The sequence below is a fragment of the Bombyx mandarina genome, chromosome 22, assembly GCF_030267445.1.
Source record: "Bombyx mandarina strain Sakado chromosome 22, ASM3026744v2".
NCBI lineage: Eukaryota > Metazoa > Arthropoda > Insecta > Lepidoptera > Bombycidae > Bombyx > Bombyx mandarina.
Genome location: NC_143228.1, coordinates 5973717 through 5994146, shown reverse-complemented (window position 1 = coordinate 5994146; position 20430 = coordinate 5973717). Strand labels below are relative to the sequence as shown.

Sequence of the window (20430 nt, the reverse complement as noted above, 5' to 3'; positions counted from 1 at the left end):
TAACTATGCCCTCCCTTGTAGGCCCCTCAGGTCGACTCGCGGCGTTTGATGATGACGAAAAAGCAGAGCTGCTGGCCGATACATTGCAAACCCAGTGCACGCCCAGCATTCAATCCGCGGACCCTGTTCATGTAGAATTAGTAGACAGTGAGGTAGAACGCAGAGCCTCCTTGCCACCTTCGGATGCGTTACCACCCGTCACCCCGATGGAAGTTAAAGACCTGATCAAAGACCTACGTCCTCGCAAGGCTCCCGGTTCCGACGGTATATCCAACCGCGTTATTAAACTTCTACCCGTCCAACTCATCGTGGTGTTGGCATCTATTTTCAATGTCGCTATGACGAACTGTATCTTTCCCGCGGTGTGGAAAGAAGCGGACGTTATCGGCATACATAAACCCGGTAAACCAAAAAATCATCCGACGAGCTACCGCCCCATTAGCCTCCTCATGTCTCTAGGCAAACTGTATGAGCGTCTGCTCTACAAACGCCTCAGAGACTTCGTCTCATCCAAGGGCTTTCTCATCGATGAACAATTCGGATTCCGTACAAATCACTCATGCGTTCAACAGGTGCACCGCCTCACGGAGCACATTCTTGTGGGGCTTAATCGACCAAAACCGTTATACACGGGAGCTCTCTTCTTCGACGTCGCAAAAGTGTACGACAAAGTCTGGCACAACGGTTTGATTTTCAAACTATTCAACATGGGCGTGCCGGATAGTCTCGTGCTCATCATACGGGACTTCTTAACGAACCGCTCTTTTCGATATCGAGTCGAGGGAACCCGCTCCTCTCCGCGACCTCTCACAGCTGGAGTCCCGCAAGGCTCTGTCCTCTCACCCCTCCTATTTAGCTTATTCGTCAACGATATTCCCCGGTCGCCGCCGACCCAGTTAGCCTTATTCGCCGACGACACGACTGTTTACTATTCCAGTAGAAACAAGTCCCTAATCGCGAAGAAGCTTCAGAGCGCAGCCCTAGCCCTAGGACAGTGGCTCCGAAAATGGCGCATAGACATCAACCCAGCGAAAAGCACAGCAGTGTTATTTCAAAGGGGAAACTCACCGCTTATTTCCTCCCGCATTAGGAGGAGAAATATCACACCCCCGATCACCCTCTTCGGCCAACCTATACCCTGGGCTAGGAAGGTCAAGTACCTGGGAGTCACCCTGGATGCATCCATGACATTCCGCCCGCATATAAAAACAGTCCGCGATCGTGCCGCATTTATTCTCGGCAGACTCTATCCCATGATCTGTAAGCGGAGTAAAATGTCCCTTCGGAACAAGGTGACACTTTACAAAACTTGCATAAGGCCCGTCATGACTTACGCGAGTGTGGTGTTCGCTCACGCGGCCCGCACACACATAGACACCCTCCAATCCCTACAATCCCGCTTTTGCAGGTTAGCCGTCGGGGCTCCGTGGTTCGTGAGGAACGTCGACCTACATGACGACCTGGGCCTCGAATCGATCCGCAAACACATGAAGTCAGTGTCGGAACGTTACTTCGATAAGGCTATGCGTCATGGTAATCGCCTTATCGTTGCCGCCGCTGACTACTCCCCGAATCCTGATCACGCAGGAGCAAGTCACCGTCGTCGCCCTAGACACGTCCTTACGGATCCATCAGATCCAATAACTCTTGCATTAGATACCTTCAGCTCTAACACTAGGAGCAGGCTGAGGAACCCCGGTAACCGTACTCGTCGAACTCGACAAAGAGGTCGACGTGCAGCCTAACCCATGCATCAGCCCGCTCAGTTTCTCGCCGGATCTTCTCAGTGGGTCGCGATTCCGATCCGGTAGTAGATTCATTCGCGAAGCAATTGCTCTTGAGTTGTTAGGTCTCCTTCGGAGGCGCTCGGGCAGTTATTAGCAAATCCCACCCCTCCTGGCTGAGCCTTTGCTCGCCCACCTGTCCTGGTGAAGCTGGAAAGGCCTCCGGGCCACCAGTAATCTCTCAATCATATAAAAAAATATATATAAAGAATCGCCTTATTGTAAAGATGAAAACCCAAGTCAAACAGCCAAAGCCAGACCTTAAGACAAGATGAGTTTGTTCGATGTGAAATGAGCAAACACAGAAACATGCTGTAAGCACAAATGTTGCGAACTGTATCCAAACGTCGAAAATAACTATAGGTATACTGATTACTGATAAAAATTATTTACGGTATTATTATTTATAGGAACGTATATTCTTTAAACACATAAAACGATTATGTATTTATCTATTTGTTAAAGTATCTTCTATTTTTTTAATTTTTTTATTTTACTATGTTTTATTTTAAAATTTTCTTCTTCAATTAAATTTACTTTTCAATATATATATTTTTTTCAATTTACTCTTAGATACGTCTGTATTTATTAAGAAAAAATTATATGAACACAGTATTTTTTTTCTGTGAAACAGACAATGTGAGTTGTACTGCAGTGTACGATTACAAAAATGAAGACGATCTTTATTTTGTACTGAATTATATTGACAGTCACGATTCGTACTTGAACGATAAATTCTTTGAGTTACGCTCTTCTCTGGCATTGAATTTAAATTAGGCATAATTGTAACGTATAAATCACGGACAAGTCAAGGAATATAACAACATTTGCAATGCACATTGTATCGTTATCACCATACTCTTCAGTCCGTGTCAAATGGAAACGGTGTTTTATTGCATGAATAGAGGAAAGAACTTCCGTCCCGTTTGGTGTTAAATAGCTAACGGAGCCCACGATCTTAATACTGCGGCTCATCTTGAGACATGAGGCCAAACTTTAAATTATGTATATTGTATAACGGCTTCAGAACCGAACGCACCACTGCCAAACCCTTTCGGTTACACTCTCTCTCAACACTTTACCACCTGTAATTACACAAATAAAAAAATGTTGTTTTGATTTTGCTATGTGATTTTATTCGTTCATTGTGGAAGTCGATTGATACAACGACATCGGTTGCCTTATTCTGTATGCTGCAAAGACCTATAAACTTAAACGATTTTTTTTATAAATTAGGAGTCGAAACTAGAGCTATATAGGGTTTTTCAACAGGGACGCTCGAGCTTTGACAGCTCATAGCGGCCAACTTGGTATAGCGACAGCTATCAAATTTAGCATGAACGCATATTATTTAGTCGTGACATCTCACCATGGAAAGGTACCCCTTGACCATTGACCCTTATTTCTTCCAAGATGCGCGAGGAGTCGTGCTCACTCTCAATGGCGACCGATATCGGAGGATGGTAACAAACATTTTGTGGTCTAGGATAGATGGTATGGATCACACAAACATGTGGTTCCAACAGGACGACACCACTTACCATAAAGCACGGGAAACATTAAATTTATTGGATGAGAAATTCGAAAGTGTGTGAGATCGTGTGACTTAGCACCGCTCGAGGTGGGGCTACGTGAAATGTTTAGTCCATGCAGACAAACCACAGTCTATTGCTGCCCTGAAGGCCAACATAACTCGCTCTCTTCGTGAAATTGAGCTCCATTTATGCAAAGATGTCATACAAAATTGGTCTACCAGGATACACCACCTACAGCGGAGTAGAGGCGGCCATTTGGCTGAAATTATATTCCATACATAATGTCATCGAATACCCTTTAAAATAAAATAAAAATTGTGGAAATATCACTTAAACAGGTTTTTTATGTTATTTTGAAGTAGGAGCGCTCTTAATGAAAAACTCTACATCCAAATCCAATTATTACCAAATATTAAATACCAAATATATAAAAGTAATGAAACCTTTCAGAAAGATAACCCCATAGATAATAGCAAGCACTCAACAAAAATGTTTGCGGGCGTCGGCTACTAGATGGTTATCGCGGTCAACACTACAACCAGACGGCGCAGCTCACCCCAAGGACGCCCGGCTGAAACATCAGCAGTCTCGGTACGGCAACCCGTCAGGCTGCCCAGACCACGACGAGGGTGGCGCGTTGCTCGTCGAATCCAGAGCAACGCCCAATGTGTGTTCCGCTGTGTCTTCCGCATCACGAGTAACATATTACTTATCCTATATTTTATTTTTAATGAAGGATTTTATAAATTTTTAGAAACCACAAATTTATAAAATTTTATCAATTTGTCTATAACAAATAAAGACTTGTATGATTTGTAATTTTTTTATTTTCTGTGTTTAATTATACAATAATTAAATGCCTTAACTTTAACAGCATATAAGTTTAGGGGCATACGCTACAAGATGTCGATAGCTTCCATACAAAAAAATATATCTTAAAGTATCGCAGTTTCAGGGCCCTGGATAACCCAAACCACGTAGTACAATAGTCAAAACTACTGACAATGCAACTCTTGAGTTTTTAATGCGCCCGCTTAGCAAGCCTTGCATTTAAAATTTTGCTAACGATGAGCCTACAGGCACTACAACGTAGCTAATAATAAAGTTTCTTTAAACATCAGCTTTACGTTGTCGCTATGGCCATCAGAAATTCCAAGAATATAGGAGAACCGCTGCCTACCACAGAATAGGTATTCTCTTCAAAATAGTCTTAGTATTTTTGATTGGAAATGGAAATGGACAATGGAAATGGTTACTGGAGGTCTTAGATACACCGCATTACTTCTCGTGTGACATGAGATCACCTTTCAAATCAGAATTCGTGTCTGCTACTCGCCAATATACCCACGCGGGTTCTAAATAAATATATTAACAATTAAGTATCTGTATTTTATAAAATTACAATATTAAATCACAAATCCTGTTAACAGAATAACTATAAATTGAATTTTAGAAAAGCTTGTTTCTTTATTTCACAGCCAGCAACTCAATATCTCCTATGTGTAAACTAAATGTATTTTTAATCTTAATACGTTTTCATTCGATTTAGATTATCTTATGTTGGGCAATATACATACCTGTTTAAACAGTTTGATCAATTTATGCAATCATAATCTTGATCAAATCTTCGATAAAATACCAACACATTTTAACTCTGTTTTACTAATATTTTAAATTGCTAATATATAATACTTATTTTATTTTAAACTAGCAACGCGCTCGGGCTGACTCCTAGCATTTTCCCGTGTAGAAACAACTTAAAAAACAGATATAAAACTTAAACTAGTGATCAAATATGTTTTGATCCAAATTAAATATAGAAGACAATGGTCTAATTTAATTGAACAAGGTCCAATGCTTCCCCCAAAGAATTAACAAATTTAAAGAAACGTTCATTGTAGACTTCAAGATTGAAGACCTAAAGAACCGCATGATTTTATTGTCTGTGTTGAATTTACCGTTCTCCAAAAAAAAAAAATTGGAGTCCGCAGTCGCAATTATTTCGATCGGAGTATTTCCGTCACAACTCTTCTAATTTGGTGACCATCTGTTGGGCAACATGTAATCGAACGATGTCCTGTCAGTAAAAGAAGCTAGAACAATAGCCAGATGTTGGTTGTTCAATGAAGAGGTTTCTATCACCGTTTGTAACTATCGATAATGAGCACCGGCGGCAATCTCTAGAGGATAACACCCGCATAGATCCACCACACAATCAACATTATCCTAACCAAGCTAGTTTTACTTAACAAGCTTTGGTCGACTCTCCAGGTTATAGCCACGGTGAAAAAAGGTATTATTACTCAGCGTAAAGCTTACATATTAATTACATCACGAATGACAATATGACTTAAAATCGTAACGTAACGAATTAATCGATAGATTTCTACTGATGCCTTCTCTATTATTGCGAAAATAACTTTCAAGATCTTCGTTATCTCCCTTAAGCCCGAAATTAACTAAAAACGGTTTGTCATCTACACTGAAAGTTCTGATGAGATTTTAATGATATCCGTTTCTAGGGTCGTTGACAACCATAATTTTCGTCTTATCTTCCTGGGCATCCCTAGGGTTCGTTTTTTAAATTAAACATTCCAACACGTACACACCAGAACTTACAATAACGAGCGTTGATTATCGCTAGCCGCAAGACATCGGGTAGCGCCGTCTATGTTGCAAAAGGTTACATATCCATAAATCCTTATTTGAGGCTGCTACTTAATAATTGATAATCTGTGCAATATTAAAATTGCCGCCAAAAGATGAAGGGAAAAATCATAGTAAACATATGCACGGAATAAATTACATAATTCGTAAATGAGTAGTTTCGCCTGTTCAACAGAAAGTTACAAATTCCGAGAATTGTCGAGTGGTGAAGAAGGGTGGCCGTCCACAAAAACTGAAGCCACTATTTTCCAAGAAAAAATTGCTGAGCAAGTTATTGCACGATGTTTCATTAATCCAGTAAAACAAAACCGTCCACTAAAAGTCGATGGACAGGGTCGTGAATTAGCACAAGGACTATCTTTGATTTTTAGATTTGTAGCTGTGCCAGTAGTACCACATTACCTATTTTCGGCTAGTATTATCTATCTCTTTGTTTCGACCATTAATTAAATTTTACGGTTTGTTAGGTAGAACATATATTTAGATATCACAATAAATCTTGGGTTGGTGGTGATAAAGAGTGGGTGATAGCTTGTCACCATGTACGGTCACCACACCATGTGTGGCTTTTGGCCACTTAACTTTTTTTTCATGTTTGAGGGCTTACTGGTGGCCCAGAGGCCTTTCCAGTTTCACATGAACAGGTGGGCGAGCAAGGGCTCAGCCAGAAGGGGCGGGATTTGCTAACAGCTACCCGAGCGCCTCCAAGGGAGACCTAACAACTTAAGAGTAGCTGCTTCGCGAATGAATCTACTACCGAATCGGAATCGTGACCCTCTGAGAAGATCCGGCGAGAAACTCAAGGGGCTGATGCTTAGGTTAGGTTGCACGTCGAATTCTTTGCCGAGTTCGATAAGTGCGGTTACCGGGGTGTCTACTCCTAGTGCTAGAGCGGAAGGCGTCTAATGCAAGGGTTATTGGATCAGATGGATCCGTATGGACGTGTCTAGGACGACGACGGTGTTACGTCGTAACAGAGTTCTAAAGTGTAGAATTAATACAAAAAATAATTACAAGCAGGCAAACAAAATGACTAGTTGTTACATGAAAACCGCGCGCTTCAACTAGTGATAGCTTCATAATGACCATATAAGGTAATCGTTGATACCGGAAATCAAATTCTTTCTGGAACATCCGATAACGCCCACAGCGTAGCTGTCACAAACAAAATACAATAGCGAACAACGAGTCAACTGCTTGAGAATGATTCCATTTCGCTCGATTCGAGTATTGCTATCTCAGTACCACAGGTGTTTTCTGGAATATGGACAATAGTTTGGGGCGTGACTTGCTTCGGTTGAGCCGTTTTTTCCATATTTCTATCTCGGAATAATATAATGTTGGCGGCAGAATGTCATGGATGCATCCACCCGTGTACTTGACCTTCCTAGCCCAGGGTATGAGTTGGCCGAAGAGGGTGATCGGGGGTGTGAGATTCCTCCTCCTAATCCAGGAGGAAGCCCGTATGGAGTTTCCCCTTTGTAACAGCACCGCAATGCTTTTCGCTGGTTTGATGTCTATGCGCCATTTTCGGAACCACTGTCCTAAGCTTACGGCTGCGCTCTGGTGTTTCCTCGCGATTAGAGACTTGTTTCTACTCGAATAGTAAGCAGTCGTATCGTCGGCGAATACAGCTAACTGAGTCGGTGGCGACCGGGGAATATCGTTGACGAATAAACTAAATAAGAGCGGCGAGAGCACAGAGCCTTACGGAACTCCAGCCGTGAGAGATCGCGGGGAGGAGACAGTTCCCTCGACTCGATATCGAAAAGAGCGGTTCGACAAAAAGTCCCGTATGGTGAGCACGAGACTATCCAGCACGCCCACATGGGCGTTTGGTGGTTTGATTTTCAAACTATTCCCTAACCCGCCCAATGGTGTGATTTTCAAACTATTCTTCATAGAATAGTTTGAAAATATTCTATGAAGAATAGTTTGAAAATCAAACAATTGTCGAACGCTTTTGCGACCTCGAAGAAGAGAGCTCCCGTGTAGAGTGTTTTTGGTCGGTTAAGCCCTACAAGAATGCGCTCCGTGAGGCGGTGCACCTGTTGTACGCATGAGTGATTTGCGCGGAATCTGAATCATTCATCGATGAGAATACCCCTGGATGAGACGAATTCTGTGAGACGTTTGTACAGCAGACGCTCATACAGTTTGCCTAGAGACATAATAAGGCTAATCGAGCGGTACCACTTAATACTTGGTGGCTCATAAGCAAGTTCACCAATTTATAGGAGATAGGCCGAACTCAAACGATGAGTCGGAGAGAAAAAAAAGAGAAAAATGTTAAATCGCTGAAAAACCAAATGAACACTAAAACAAAACGGAAAAATAAATTAAGAATAAAAAAATTTGCTAGCTTAATACCTATGTACTAACATTACAATGAAATTGTACACAGAAGTATTGCTCGAGATATAATACAAAACGCCTGCAGAAAACGCCTTCTCGCTACAAATCGTCTAAACGAGATTTGCTTGCAAGCATACTTCTAGCGTACATACAAATAACACAAATAATATAACTTAATTATATTTGGTGCTTTATTGAAATTAACTTAAAACGACGTACACTGAGGCACTTTATTTACACAGCATTACAGAATGTTCAACCTAATAAAATTGATTGTATTGCGGGAAAATCTGTCCATCGAAGTCAAAGTTTTCATACTCTGGGAATGGCGTGGGTCCGAATTTGGGATAAGCTGGAACAAAATAAACATATACAATTTTAGAAAACCACAAAAGTGTTACATTTATATTTTGTTTGACAGACCAAAACATTGTGGCGAAGTTTTGTTATATCTAAAGAGCTATTGCGAATCTATTGCAAAGCTAAAGAACTAATACTATTTGAAATCGTCGTGGCCTAAAAGATAAGACGTCCGGTGCATTCGTATCTAACGATGCAACGGTGTTTGAATGGCGCAAGCGGGTACCAATTTTTCTAATGAAATACGTGCTTAACAAATGTTCATGATTGACTTCCACGGTGAAGGAATAACATCGTGTAATAAAAATCGAACCCGCAAAATTATAATTTGCGTCATTACTGGTGGTAGGACCTCTTCAGTCCGCGCGGGTAGGTACCACCGCCTTGCCTATTTCTACCGTGAAGCAGTGATGCGTTTCGGTTTGAAGGGTGGGGAAGGGTGAACAACTTTACTAAGACCTTAGAACTTATATCTCAAGATGGGTGGCGCATTTACGTTGTAGATGTCTATGGGCTCCAGTAATCACTTAACACCAGGTAGGCTGTAAGCTCGTTCACCCATATAAGCACTATAAAAAAAAACATAATGTAGAGACGATGTATAGTAATTTATCAAAAAATACTCACTAAGTGGTCCTGGTGAAGGATAAACCTGTGGGAAGGCTTGGTCGTTGTACACTTGCTGTGGGTAAGTTTGCTGAGGGTAAGCTTGCTGAGGGTAAGCTTGCTGAGGGTACACCTGTTGCGGGAACGTTTGTTGAGGGTACACCTGTGTTGGGTACACTGGCTGAACGTTCCTCGGTACCTCTACTGGTACGGGTACAGGCTTGGGCACATACTGCACTGCCGGTTGTATGGTAGGTTGTACGGTGGGTTGTACTTTAGGTAGTGGTGAGGGTAAGACTGCAGGTGCAATTGGAGCGGGAGGTGCCACTGGAGCGGGTGGTGCAACTCGGGCGGGTGTTGCATGCACATTCGGGCCGCTTTTGGAAACCACAGCATTGAAGCCGTGGAGTGAGTCGGCGGTATAGTCGACCGTGCGAACAGAACCGTCTGGTTCTACAAGAGAGTATTGACCTGGAATAAACAATGTTATGTTATGGTTATATGTAGAACGTACATCACAGTTTCTGATGTTGCTAAAATAATTGATTATTTTTGGAATGAAGTTTCTTATGGGACGATGCGGAGGGGTACACTGACCGGGAAAAAACGTCCGTAACGTAAGATTTTTATTAGTAATGCACACAGTGTACGACTTAACTTTGTAATAACGTACAAAAAATAACATTTTTTTTATCATTAATTGACCACGATTTCAGAGCGTTCGTTTGTGCAATACGCTAACTCTTATGCAAATAACCGTGAATGAAGTGTACCACAATAAGTTCGCACGTTACCGAATGGCCGTGGGTTGTTGCGAAACCTCCAGTTTTATTTTCTGTATACCTCGAATAGAACTTAAATTAATATTTTTATAATGAGGAACTTCGTTCCTATCCGGTGTCCCACGACACCACACATATTTTTTAATATCTGAACCATAAATTCGCTCATGATAATTCCAGTGATAAAAAAAACTAACACCGTTAATTTTATGATGAATTTTATCTGTTCCTATATTAGTCCCTGACATTAACAAGACACAATAAAAAACGTCTGTCATACAAATGTATTTTGTAAAATTATAGCACTTAATTATTATTATTTCCACAATTTTGATGATTTACGACATTCATAATCCTAATAGGATTGATTGCCTTATTGGTTGGCGACCTTAATTACTGATTCAGATTTCGTTTGCAGACCAGGATATTTTTCTAAACAATAGCATTTAAGCATTCGTCGTCTTCTTGTTTATGTGTCCTTTGTTCTTGACACTCATTTATGAAGTAGGAAATCGATCGGTCGAACGTCTAAATCACTAAATAGATTCTATGTGTCAATGACCTTGTGTAGTGCTAAAACGCAACTACTTACAAAGATGCAAATTTGGAAATCGACCTAGATATGTTTCGTAAGTCATACTAGTTAAAACTTTTGAACGCCCTACATGAGTAGACGAGCTAATGAGCCATCTAGTTTTAAAACAAATCGATCCCTATAATTAAAGACCCCGCAGCGTGTAACTCGTCCCCCACCTTGACACTTGAGGTCGAAGTCACCATTATTTTGTGATAATGACTTTCCTACAACTCCAAACCAGGGCAAGTATTATCCTATTTATTTTAGCCTCTGAGCATCCATACAATGCTTTGAGGCTAAAATAAATAGGTTAATGCGATCTACCCGTACGTAGCAAGGAATTTTTATAGGTTTTGATATCAATTAACAATTTTCATAGCTCATCGTTGTAAACACTTGTGAACACATAAAATACGTATTTTTATTGTATTAAAATACTAGAAAAATTGGCATATGTTGCCGGATTAAAAATTTTACGACACGATATAATAGGATATCGCTCGTTTCACTCATTAGACCACAAGCACATAATAAATGGACAGAGAAGATATCCACATTATGATGTCTAGGGGCTGCAGTAATCCCTTAACAGCATGTGGGCTGAGAGCTCATATACCTATCGAAGAAAAAAATAAGCGATAAGAACCTATGATATATATGTGATATTAAACGATGATATTAAAGAAGCTAAAAGTGGAGTCCAACATATTTTGTATATATTTATTGTTAAAAACATTTTGAATTGTTACAAACTGTTTTGGCTTTTTCTTTCAAAAATATGTATGTAATTTAATAGTTTTTCAGTATAATTATAATCTGTTGAAAGCAAAAAAGTTCATCACTATCAGTATTACTGGTGGTAGGACCTGTTGTGAGTCCGCGCGGGTAGGTACCATCGCCCTGCCTATTTCTGCCGTGAAGCAGTAGTGCGTTTCGGTTTGAAGGGTGGGGCAGCCGTTATAACTATACTGAGACCTTACAACTTATATCTCAAGGTGGGTGGCGCATTTACGTTGTAGATGTCTATGGGCTCCAGTAACCACTTAACATCAGGTGGGCTGTGAGGTCGTCCAACCATCTAAGCAATAAAAAATAAAAAATATTATTATTTTTACTTTATCATGGAACGCACAAAGAAACAAGGACAGAATATATTGTTGATTTGTATTCAGATCCACCAAAATCTACCTTACCTTGTCCTTTTTATATCTTCTGTATTTAAATATAGTATATGACTATACTGATTACTTATTAATAAATGTACCGTTGAATCACTTCTACGACACCATACACATTAAATATTTTAATGGGCTCTAAATTTGGAACTCTCATTGAACGAAGGTTGCAACAGACAAACAATGGGCTAACGCTCATAAAATTAATGGGCAATATTGTGAGCCCAATTCAGATTCATTTTGCAGTCACAATAACAAGGAAATCTGTAAATTACTAATAAAATTTAAATATGAATCGCTGTTCATGTTTATTTTAGTTTTATTAGAGGATTAAAATAATGCATATTAATATTCATGATCTGCATATATGCACCTATTAATATCTTTGCACCTAATTCTAATTAAAATAAAATCAACGTGAAATTTAAACAGCTGCGAGTGTTTATATTGCTTAAATTTAACATACGAATTTTAGTTTATGGAAACACAAATGTAAAGAAAAACGTAATCTTCAAGTAAGTTTAGTCTGATTATGATTTTTTAAAAATTGACGAATTTTTTACATCTTTGTTTTTTGTTTCGGTTTTATTGGTATTATGTGAAGTTATCTGATCGCCGTTTAGTATTATGAAATAAATTATTAAATATTCTAAGAGAGAACAATAATTATTATCCACACTAGATTGTTGTTCATATTTGTTAATAGATCTACTAACACTGTTAATTTTCTAAATAATGATTACCTTTAACAACATCTCCATCTCTGGTTTCATGTTGTGATTTCACGTCACCAGTATTAGGGTCAGCGACGCCATAGTTGAAAGCATACTTCGGTGAGTTCTGAAAATAATGTACATTTACATTAAGAAAGATCCTTCGATTACTTCATTATTTACGTCTTAATCTAATCATAAATTATTTCTTCTGCTTAGTGTTTCACTCCTACCGGACCTGATCAGCAGCATGGTTATTCTAACATTCTGGGTCGCTCTATGAAGCGACACAGTACGACGACCAAGCAACTTCTTAAGATTTTCAACCCAAAGCACAACCTTCATCTAGCCTTAGCATCATCTAGATATTTATTTACTACTAGAGGTCCCGCAGTAGTCGAAATTCGACTATAATTAATTGGATTTGTAAGTTTGTACACTATTATGATTGTATTTTATATTTCTATAATCACAAATTTCGCCAGACGTCAAGAACAAAAGTTTGACAATAAATAGTATGCATGCGTGTGTGCGTCAAATACATGATATGTAGTGTGTGTAATGTTTTCTTTATTGATTTAATGTATCTTTTATGCATTGTTTTAAAAAATATTAGCATTGTGCACTTCTTCTCTATATTCTCTATAAGTGTGGAAAATTTCATACTCCTCCGTCCGCGCAATTTTCGTAAAAAGGGATACAAAGTTTTTGCTTCAAGTATTAATATATAGATTCTTCACTACGCATGTACTGTTAAACTGAGACCTTCGAACTCTAGTCTTGAGGTGGCTGACGGCAGTTGCATTATAGATGTCTATGGGCTCCTGTAACCACTTAACAATAGGTAGACCGTGAGCTCGTTCATCAATATAAACAATTTAAAAAAAATATATAAAAGTCAACAACTTAAAACTATGGGCGTATTTATGAGTTCCATCAATGCATTGTAATGATAAATTAGTATATTACACCCCTTGGGAAGGAATATAAGAAAAGCCTTGGCTCGGCTTCGGCTCGGCCAAAAATTACATGCGATCTGAGGTTTACTGTTTTACTTTCCAAGGGCTGTATACTATTTTTTTGTCCGACAAAGGCGGAAAGCGGCAACTTTGTTTAGCACAGCGGGTTGAAAGCTGCCACTTTCCGCCCGGAGGGGAAAAAAATAATTTATACAGATTATTGTAACAGTTTATGAAAAAGAAGATCATAGTGCTTGTGATTACTAATATTATTGCAATAAAAAACAAACGCCTTTTACCAATGTACGAGTGCTAACACTTCTAACATAACAAATCTATCATAGTGCCTAAATGAGGAAAAATCTGGTAGCAATATATGTATTTAAAGCAGATGTCATTATCACGCAAAAATTAATAAAGCAACGATTTCGATCTCATTATAAATGTAAGGTCAGAGAATATTAATTATAGCTATCCGGTTATAGATTACAATTTACGATCTGGACCCACTCTTGCTACTACTTCTTCCATATCCTCCACCCATAATGATAACTATCCCACTGATTTTCCTTCCTAATTGCGTAGTTTCTGATCTCCTTGCTCACTTTAAGTGCATGACATGTGGCAAGCATGGGTAGGTACTATACTGCATTTGTGCTAAGAAGCAATATGAGTTCTGGATTGAAGGGTAGGGCAGCTTTTGTACTAATGAAATTTATACTGGAATCGTATATGTCAAGGTGGGGAGCGGCTTCCATATTATAGTATTGATAAGCTCTGGTATAAGCACATTTAGGAGATAAAATCTCTAAAGACTATTAAAATTAGAAAACGTATACTTAAATTGTATTTTTTATCAAAAATTGCTTTTATTTCTAATATTAAAAAAATAATACAAATATTCATATTATAAATATCTAATAAGTACTCAAATATCGTGTACTAGTTTTTCAACCCAATTCAACCCAAAGACGTTTTGAATAAATTTCACTAAAAATGTTAAAATAAAAAAGACACACAATGCCCTAATTTCATGATCTGAATTAACTTATTAGAACTAAAGTTAATAGAATGTAAATCATATTAAAAACAAACAAAGCGGTCAAGGATTGATTTTCAATTTGCTATAAATGTTTAGAAAAATATCAGAAAAAAATAATTATATTTCAAGCACACAATTCCTAAATAATTTATTGCAAGAGTATTTCATTTTGTTCATTAGAATGCTTATGAAAAAAAACTGATCACATTGACACATCTAAACATAAATAATAAAACTTTTATGACATAAAACACCTTACGTAATATTTAACTCCATTCGGTAACTCGGGATTCAACACTCCTTGTTGTGGCTTAGATTGAACGATTCCAACTAAAGCCACAAAAAACAAACACTGTAACCGGCACATATTGGAATACGTGTATCAGCTTGTCTGTCTACTCCCTGAATAGTAATAATAGAGGGTTCACAGGCATTTTATATGTGGCCTTATTCGCTGGTAGCGCTGACCTTGGTGGGCGGAGCCGACTGTGCTTCCGAAAATGAAGTTTCCTTTAGCGCTGCGCCGACTTAATTGAGAAAATTTTCACACGGTACAATAGCTTATATGTGTGTACGTGAGATTGCAGCATACCGATTGGAATAATTACTGTTAATATTGTATTAAGAACAATTCATTTCATTCATTTAATTTCATGCTAGACTCAAGGTCAAACGGTTTTATATGATAATATTATATTAAGTAAATCGGATCAGAAGAATTTGTATACAGCCCTGATCTCCTTCCCTAACAATAACTGATTCTCCAATATTTAGATCAGTTTAAAAGTCAATTAGATATCATTGAAACTGTCCATTTAAAATTCAAAAACATTCCACCCTGTAGATAAGAGAAGTAGTTTCACAATCAACTTTCACTAAGCCTTATTTTAGTTGATCCCTTGGGTTTCGATGGTGGATCGTATTGAGAGACCACAGGGGCTGGTACAATCATCCTGCGTGTTGGTGCTTCAAAGCAATCTCTTGTTCTTTCCATTTTACTGAATTATCTCCGACACGCCACTTACCGGAGAAAACTTAATGTTACAGTAACTCCGTAATTTGCGTATCTATTAAATATATTGCGTATAAATCATTAAACATATTAAATGCAACCGTGTCACGTGAAGCTTCTTCTAGACCTGAATCAACTTAATGTTATGTCCGTTTTATTTTTAAATATCATATTCTAAAACTCTAACAAAGATAAGAAGATGAATATTGGATTGACTTGCGCAAACATATATTAATAAATATAATGTATATATTGCGTTGTCATTCGTAAAGTTCAGAAGACACTAAATGTATTTAATCCAATCTCATCCATTTTACATTTATATTGGATTCAACAAACTACATTTCGTATGAACAAGTTTTATAATTGATCAACTTTTGATCCCCTGTCTTGTTTTATATGGATGATTTCTACGTTTTAAAATGTCTGCTGTCTGAAATTATAAGCCGTTTCCTGGCATAAAAATATTTTATTAGAATTCAACAGATACGTACAATATCCGTGAACATAAAAAATTAAGATAATTCATTTATCAACGAAAGGAAACTATAAATGATTCATTGGACTAGCTAATCCGGCTAATTTACAACTGATTAGTCATCACAGTATACAAAATAGAAGATAATTTCCTTTAATTTCATTAAGCATATGTAAATCTAATAAACAGCTCTCAAAAAAACAGTAGGAAATTCGCTTCCAGCTGTATAACTTAAATAACAATTTTACTATCGAAGTTCGGTCACACTTTACTGTAACTTTTTTTGTTATTTGATTAGTTTACGGCCCACCCGGTAGTGGATGGAGCCTATAGACATCAACAATAAAAATGGCGCCACCTAATTTGAGATAAGAATTCAAAATCTCTGTACCAACACTAAATTGCCAGCCTTACCCTTCAAACCGAAATGCATTATCGCACAGGCAAAATTTTGCGGGTTTGATTTATATTACAAGATGTTTTATTTTTCATTGCGTAGATGGGTGGACGAGCTCAAGGCACACCCGGTGCTAAGTGGTTACCGGAGCCCATAGACATCTACAACGTAAATGCCGCCACCCATCTTGAGATATGAGTTCCAAGATCTCAGTATAGTTACAACGGCTGCCCCACCCTTAAAACCGAAACGCATTACTGCTTCAGGGCAGAAATACGCAGGGTCGTGGTACCTACCCGTGCGGACTTACAAAACGGTCCTACCACCAGTAATTACGCAATTTATAATTTTGCGGGTTTGATTTTTTTTACACAATGTTATTCCTTCATCGTGGAAGCCAGTTCGTGAACATTAGTTAAGATTATATAAAAATTTTGACTACATTTGTTATTTCATTTTTTTTAAATGGTACCTGCTTGCGTGATTCGTACACGCGCACAGTCGCATCGCTTGATACGATTACACCTTCCTTACTTACCTTTAAGCCACGACGACTATGACATTAAAAATCATTCTAAATAAATAAAAAATAGACTGCAAAATATCAGGAAACGGGTTCCACTTGTTCTTTCTCTGACTGACCTTTATTTGTATTGGTAGCGATGAGTATTTATTTAACTGTTTATGAAAAGAGACTACTCAAGATCAACTCTCAAAAATCGAAGAAATACACTAAGGATCAAATACACTAAGCCAAAAATAATTATGATGATAATCCATAACACTGAGTATTTACTCTCGCTGATCACATCTTACATTAATACTCGGTACTGACTCAGTGGTGCAGTAGTTAGCGCCGAGGGTCGTGGATTCGATTCCCACATCAGGCAAACTTTCGTGTGATTAACAGGATTTTTTACTCTTTGTCTGGGTATTTATTATCTATATACTACTTATCTATATACGCCTTCAAAATTTATTGTAATTTTAACCAACAAAAAGACAAAAATAAAAAAAATTCATAACAATTGTATGAGTTTTTTTTTTCTTAAATTACCAAATAAATAATAGGAAACATAGATCAATAACATTATTTACCGCGAACAAACAATTTCGTCACTCCTTCCTTCTTAGATATCCGACTCTGATAGAACAATAGGTGAGTCTTCTAAACAAATGCGACAAGACCTTCCTTAACTTTAGACACGGTGCTGGCAGGTCGACAAACAGAAAATAGGTAATAGGGCTTGGCATTTTTGTAAAGCTTTAGAAGTATGAATGTTCTTTTTTTTTTCCTACCTATGCTGATAGCCTTAAGAGGCTATTTCAACTTCACCCTAAGGTTTGTAGGTGAGCTCGCGGGGCTCAACCGGAGAGTTGCTAACACTGACCCTAGCAAGAGCAGTGTTTCGCAGAATCTATCACCGGATCGGAAACGCGACCCACTGAGAAGATCCGGCGAGAAACTCAGTGGGCTGTGTCTGTGGGTAAAGTATGAATGAATACCTATAATATCAGCAGTCTTCGATTCACTTGCTTTTAGACATGAAGTCGAAGAGGAACTTATAAGATCCCATCTTCTATACAGTATAAATGATTGGCAATCGCATGCAGCCTCACAATATCCTATACTCTTACCATAACAATAATGTTAAAACGGTACTGTTTTACTATTGTATTAGGAAGTCAAAATATCAACAACTCATAGTTCACAAATGGCAGAAAAGTTAAATTTCATATAGAAAAACCGTCAAGTGACAAGTCATGTGATATTCAAAACGACTGAACGTCATCCTTGTATCTGTGCATAGCTCAACAAATTCTTAGACATAACCCATTGTTCTTGGTACTTAGTATCCTTAATATGTACAACACAGTATTGTGTATCAGAACTGTATCTTTCCCATACTACTTCAGTTGTACTTACGTTAGTAATGAATTCAGGTTTGATCGCAAATGTAAATAATGTTTCTTTTTTTTTTTATTGCTTAGATGGGTGGACGAGCTCACAGCCCACCTGGTGTTAGGTGGTTACTGGAGCCCATAGACATCTACAACGTAAATGCGCCACCCACCTTGAGATATAAGTTCTAAGATCTCAGTATAGTTACAACGGCTGCCCCACCCTTCAAACCGAAACGCATTACTGCTTCACGGCAGAAACAGGCAGGGTAGTGGTACCTACCCGTGCGGACTCAAAAGAGGTCCTACCACCAGTAAAAATAGTATTAATGTAACCTATAGACACAGCCCACTGAGTGTTCAGCCGAATCTTCTCAGTGGGCCGCGATTTCAACCCGGTGGCAGATTCTGCGAAGCACTCTTCTTACTAAGCACAGTGTTAGCAAACTCTCTCAGGTAGAGCCCGTGAGCTCACCTACCAGTCCGTAAGTAGCTGGAATATCCCCTTAGGCTACTAGCGTTTAGATAGGAAAAAAAATATTTTTCTTCAGTTTTGTATGATAATTTGAAAAACAATCGTATTTTTGCGATTCTTTTACATTTAGACATTGCTGCTGTAAAATTACTCATATTTAGAACATTCAACGAATCGTGATTCTAATATTGCAACCTCGAAATATTTGGTTTTAACTCTATCTTTTGTTCATAATACTGAGTTTTATGATTTTATGAAATGTTTCCATTGCTCGCACTGCACCTTTGCTCCATTTGTGGTCCTTTACAAACATTCCCTGAAGTGGCAACAACAACTGTACATAGCAACATGAACCTGCAACTCAATTAAAAAATTTACCCACAAACGCATAGTGCACGAATAAACAAACAACTATATAGTTATACTAGCGACCCGCCCTCGCTTCGCTTCGGAAACATTGAGTTTTATTATTGATAGCTGAGTCCCGCAATGTTACCCGCGGTTATTGTCGTACCGCGGGAGAAGCCGCGGGGCGAAGGTAGTCTAAAAAAAGTAGCCTAAGTTACTCCTTACATCTTCAGCTACCTATCAGTGAAAGTCCCATCAAAATCGGTCCAGCCGTTCCAGAGATTAGCCGGAACAAACAGACCGACAGACAAAAATTGTAAAAAATGTTATTTTGATGTATGTACCTTATATACATATATATATATATTCATATGCATGTAGTAAAAATAGTCTATTTCAATATTACAAAGAGACACTCCAATTTTATTTATATGTATAGATTGCATAATTTTATGGTCTTCAAGTTTAGCGTTTTAAAGCTCAGTTTAATTTATAGAGAATTTTCAAATATCAAAATTCACATATCGAGAGGTGATCAACTAGACAATCTTGACTGACCTCGATTTTCGAAGACACATTCAAAATTATTTGATTGCCTCCATTTGACACTGTGGGTTGATGTTACGTTAAGATTTATGTATGTATATATTTAAAATGAATTCAATGACGTCATAATTTAAACAATAAAACAAAATTTTATTAACGATCCTAATAACTAAACGATTAAATACAAATGTTATTTAATTTAGAACAGCATCATACAGTACATTTGATAGAAATAATAACAATAAATAAATATACAACAAAAACGTAACTATTTGAATAAACAATATAACAAGGAGATCCTATATAATACTTACGAATTATTTATTTCTAAAAAGTTGACTAAGGATCTAAAATAAGCAAAAATTTCTTTAGGTACTTATTATCTAATATATGGTAATAATCACCGTTGTTCATTCAACACCATTATAAAAATCATATATGGTTAATGTTTTTTTTCTTTAAACTAAATTCTCGGTAACCTCTCAATTCTTACTAACTTTTACCCTGTACATCTAATTTGTGAAAAAAAGCAATACTATTAACGCATCTTTTGTTATTAAAGCAAACTATTAACAACGTACGTACGTATGTAAGTATATTTTCATGTGACATTAAGCAGAAATTATATAAAATAACATGCTTAAAAAACTAAATTCAAAATTAACCAAATTTCAATAAGACTACAAAAATTGTCGATTGTTTCTCCTTCGTGGAATA

General features: G+C 37.8%; 1 protein-coding gene across 1 annotated transcript; it reads right to left on the bottom strand.

Annotated features, from left to right (window-relative positions):
- Positions 1–8518: 8518 nt before the first annotated feature.
- On the bottom strand, positions 8519–15080 carry CPR127 (cuticular protein RR-2 motif 127). Its single transcript, XM_089736763.1, has 4 exons — positions 14815–15080; positions 12585–12681; positions 9329–9778; positions 8519–8693 (listed from the first exon to the last, which is right to left on the bottom strand). The coding sequence occupies exons 1-4, from the start codon at positions 14920–14922 to the stop codon at positions 8602–8604; spliced, it is 747 nt and encodes a 248-aa protein (XP_089592889.1). The 5' UTR covers positions 14923–15080; the 3' UTR covers positions 8519–8601.
- Positions 15081–20430: the final 5350 nt, after the last annotated feature.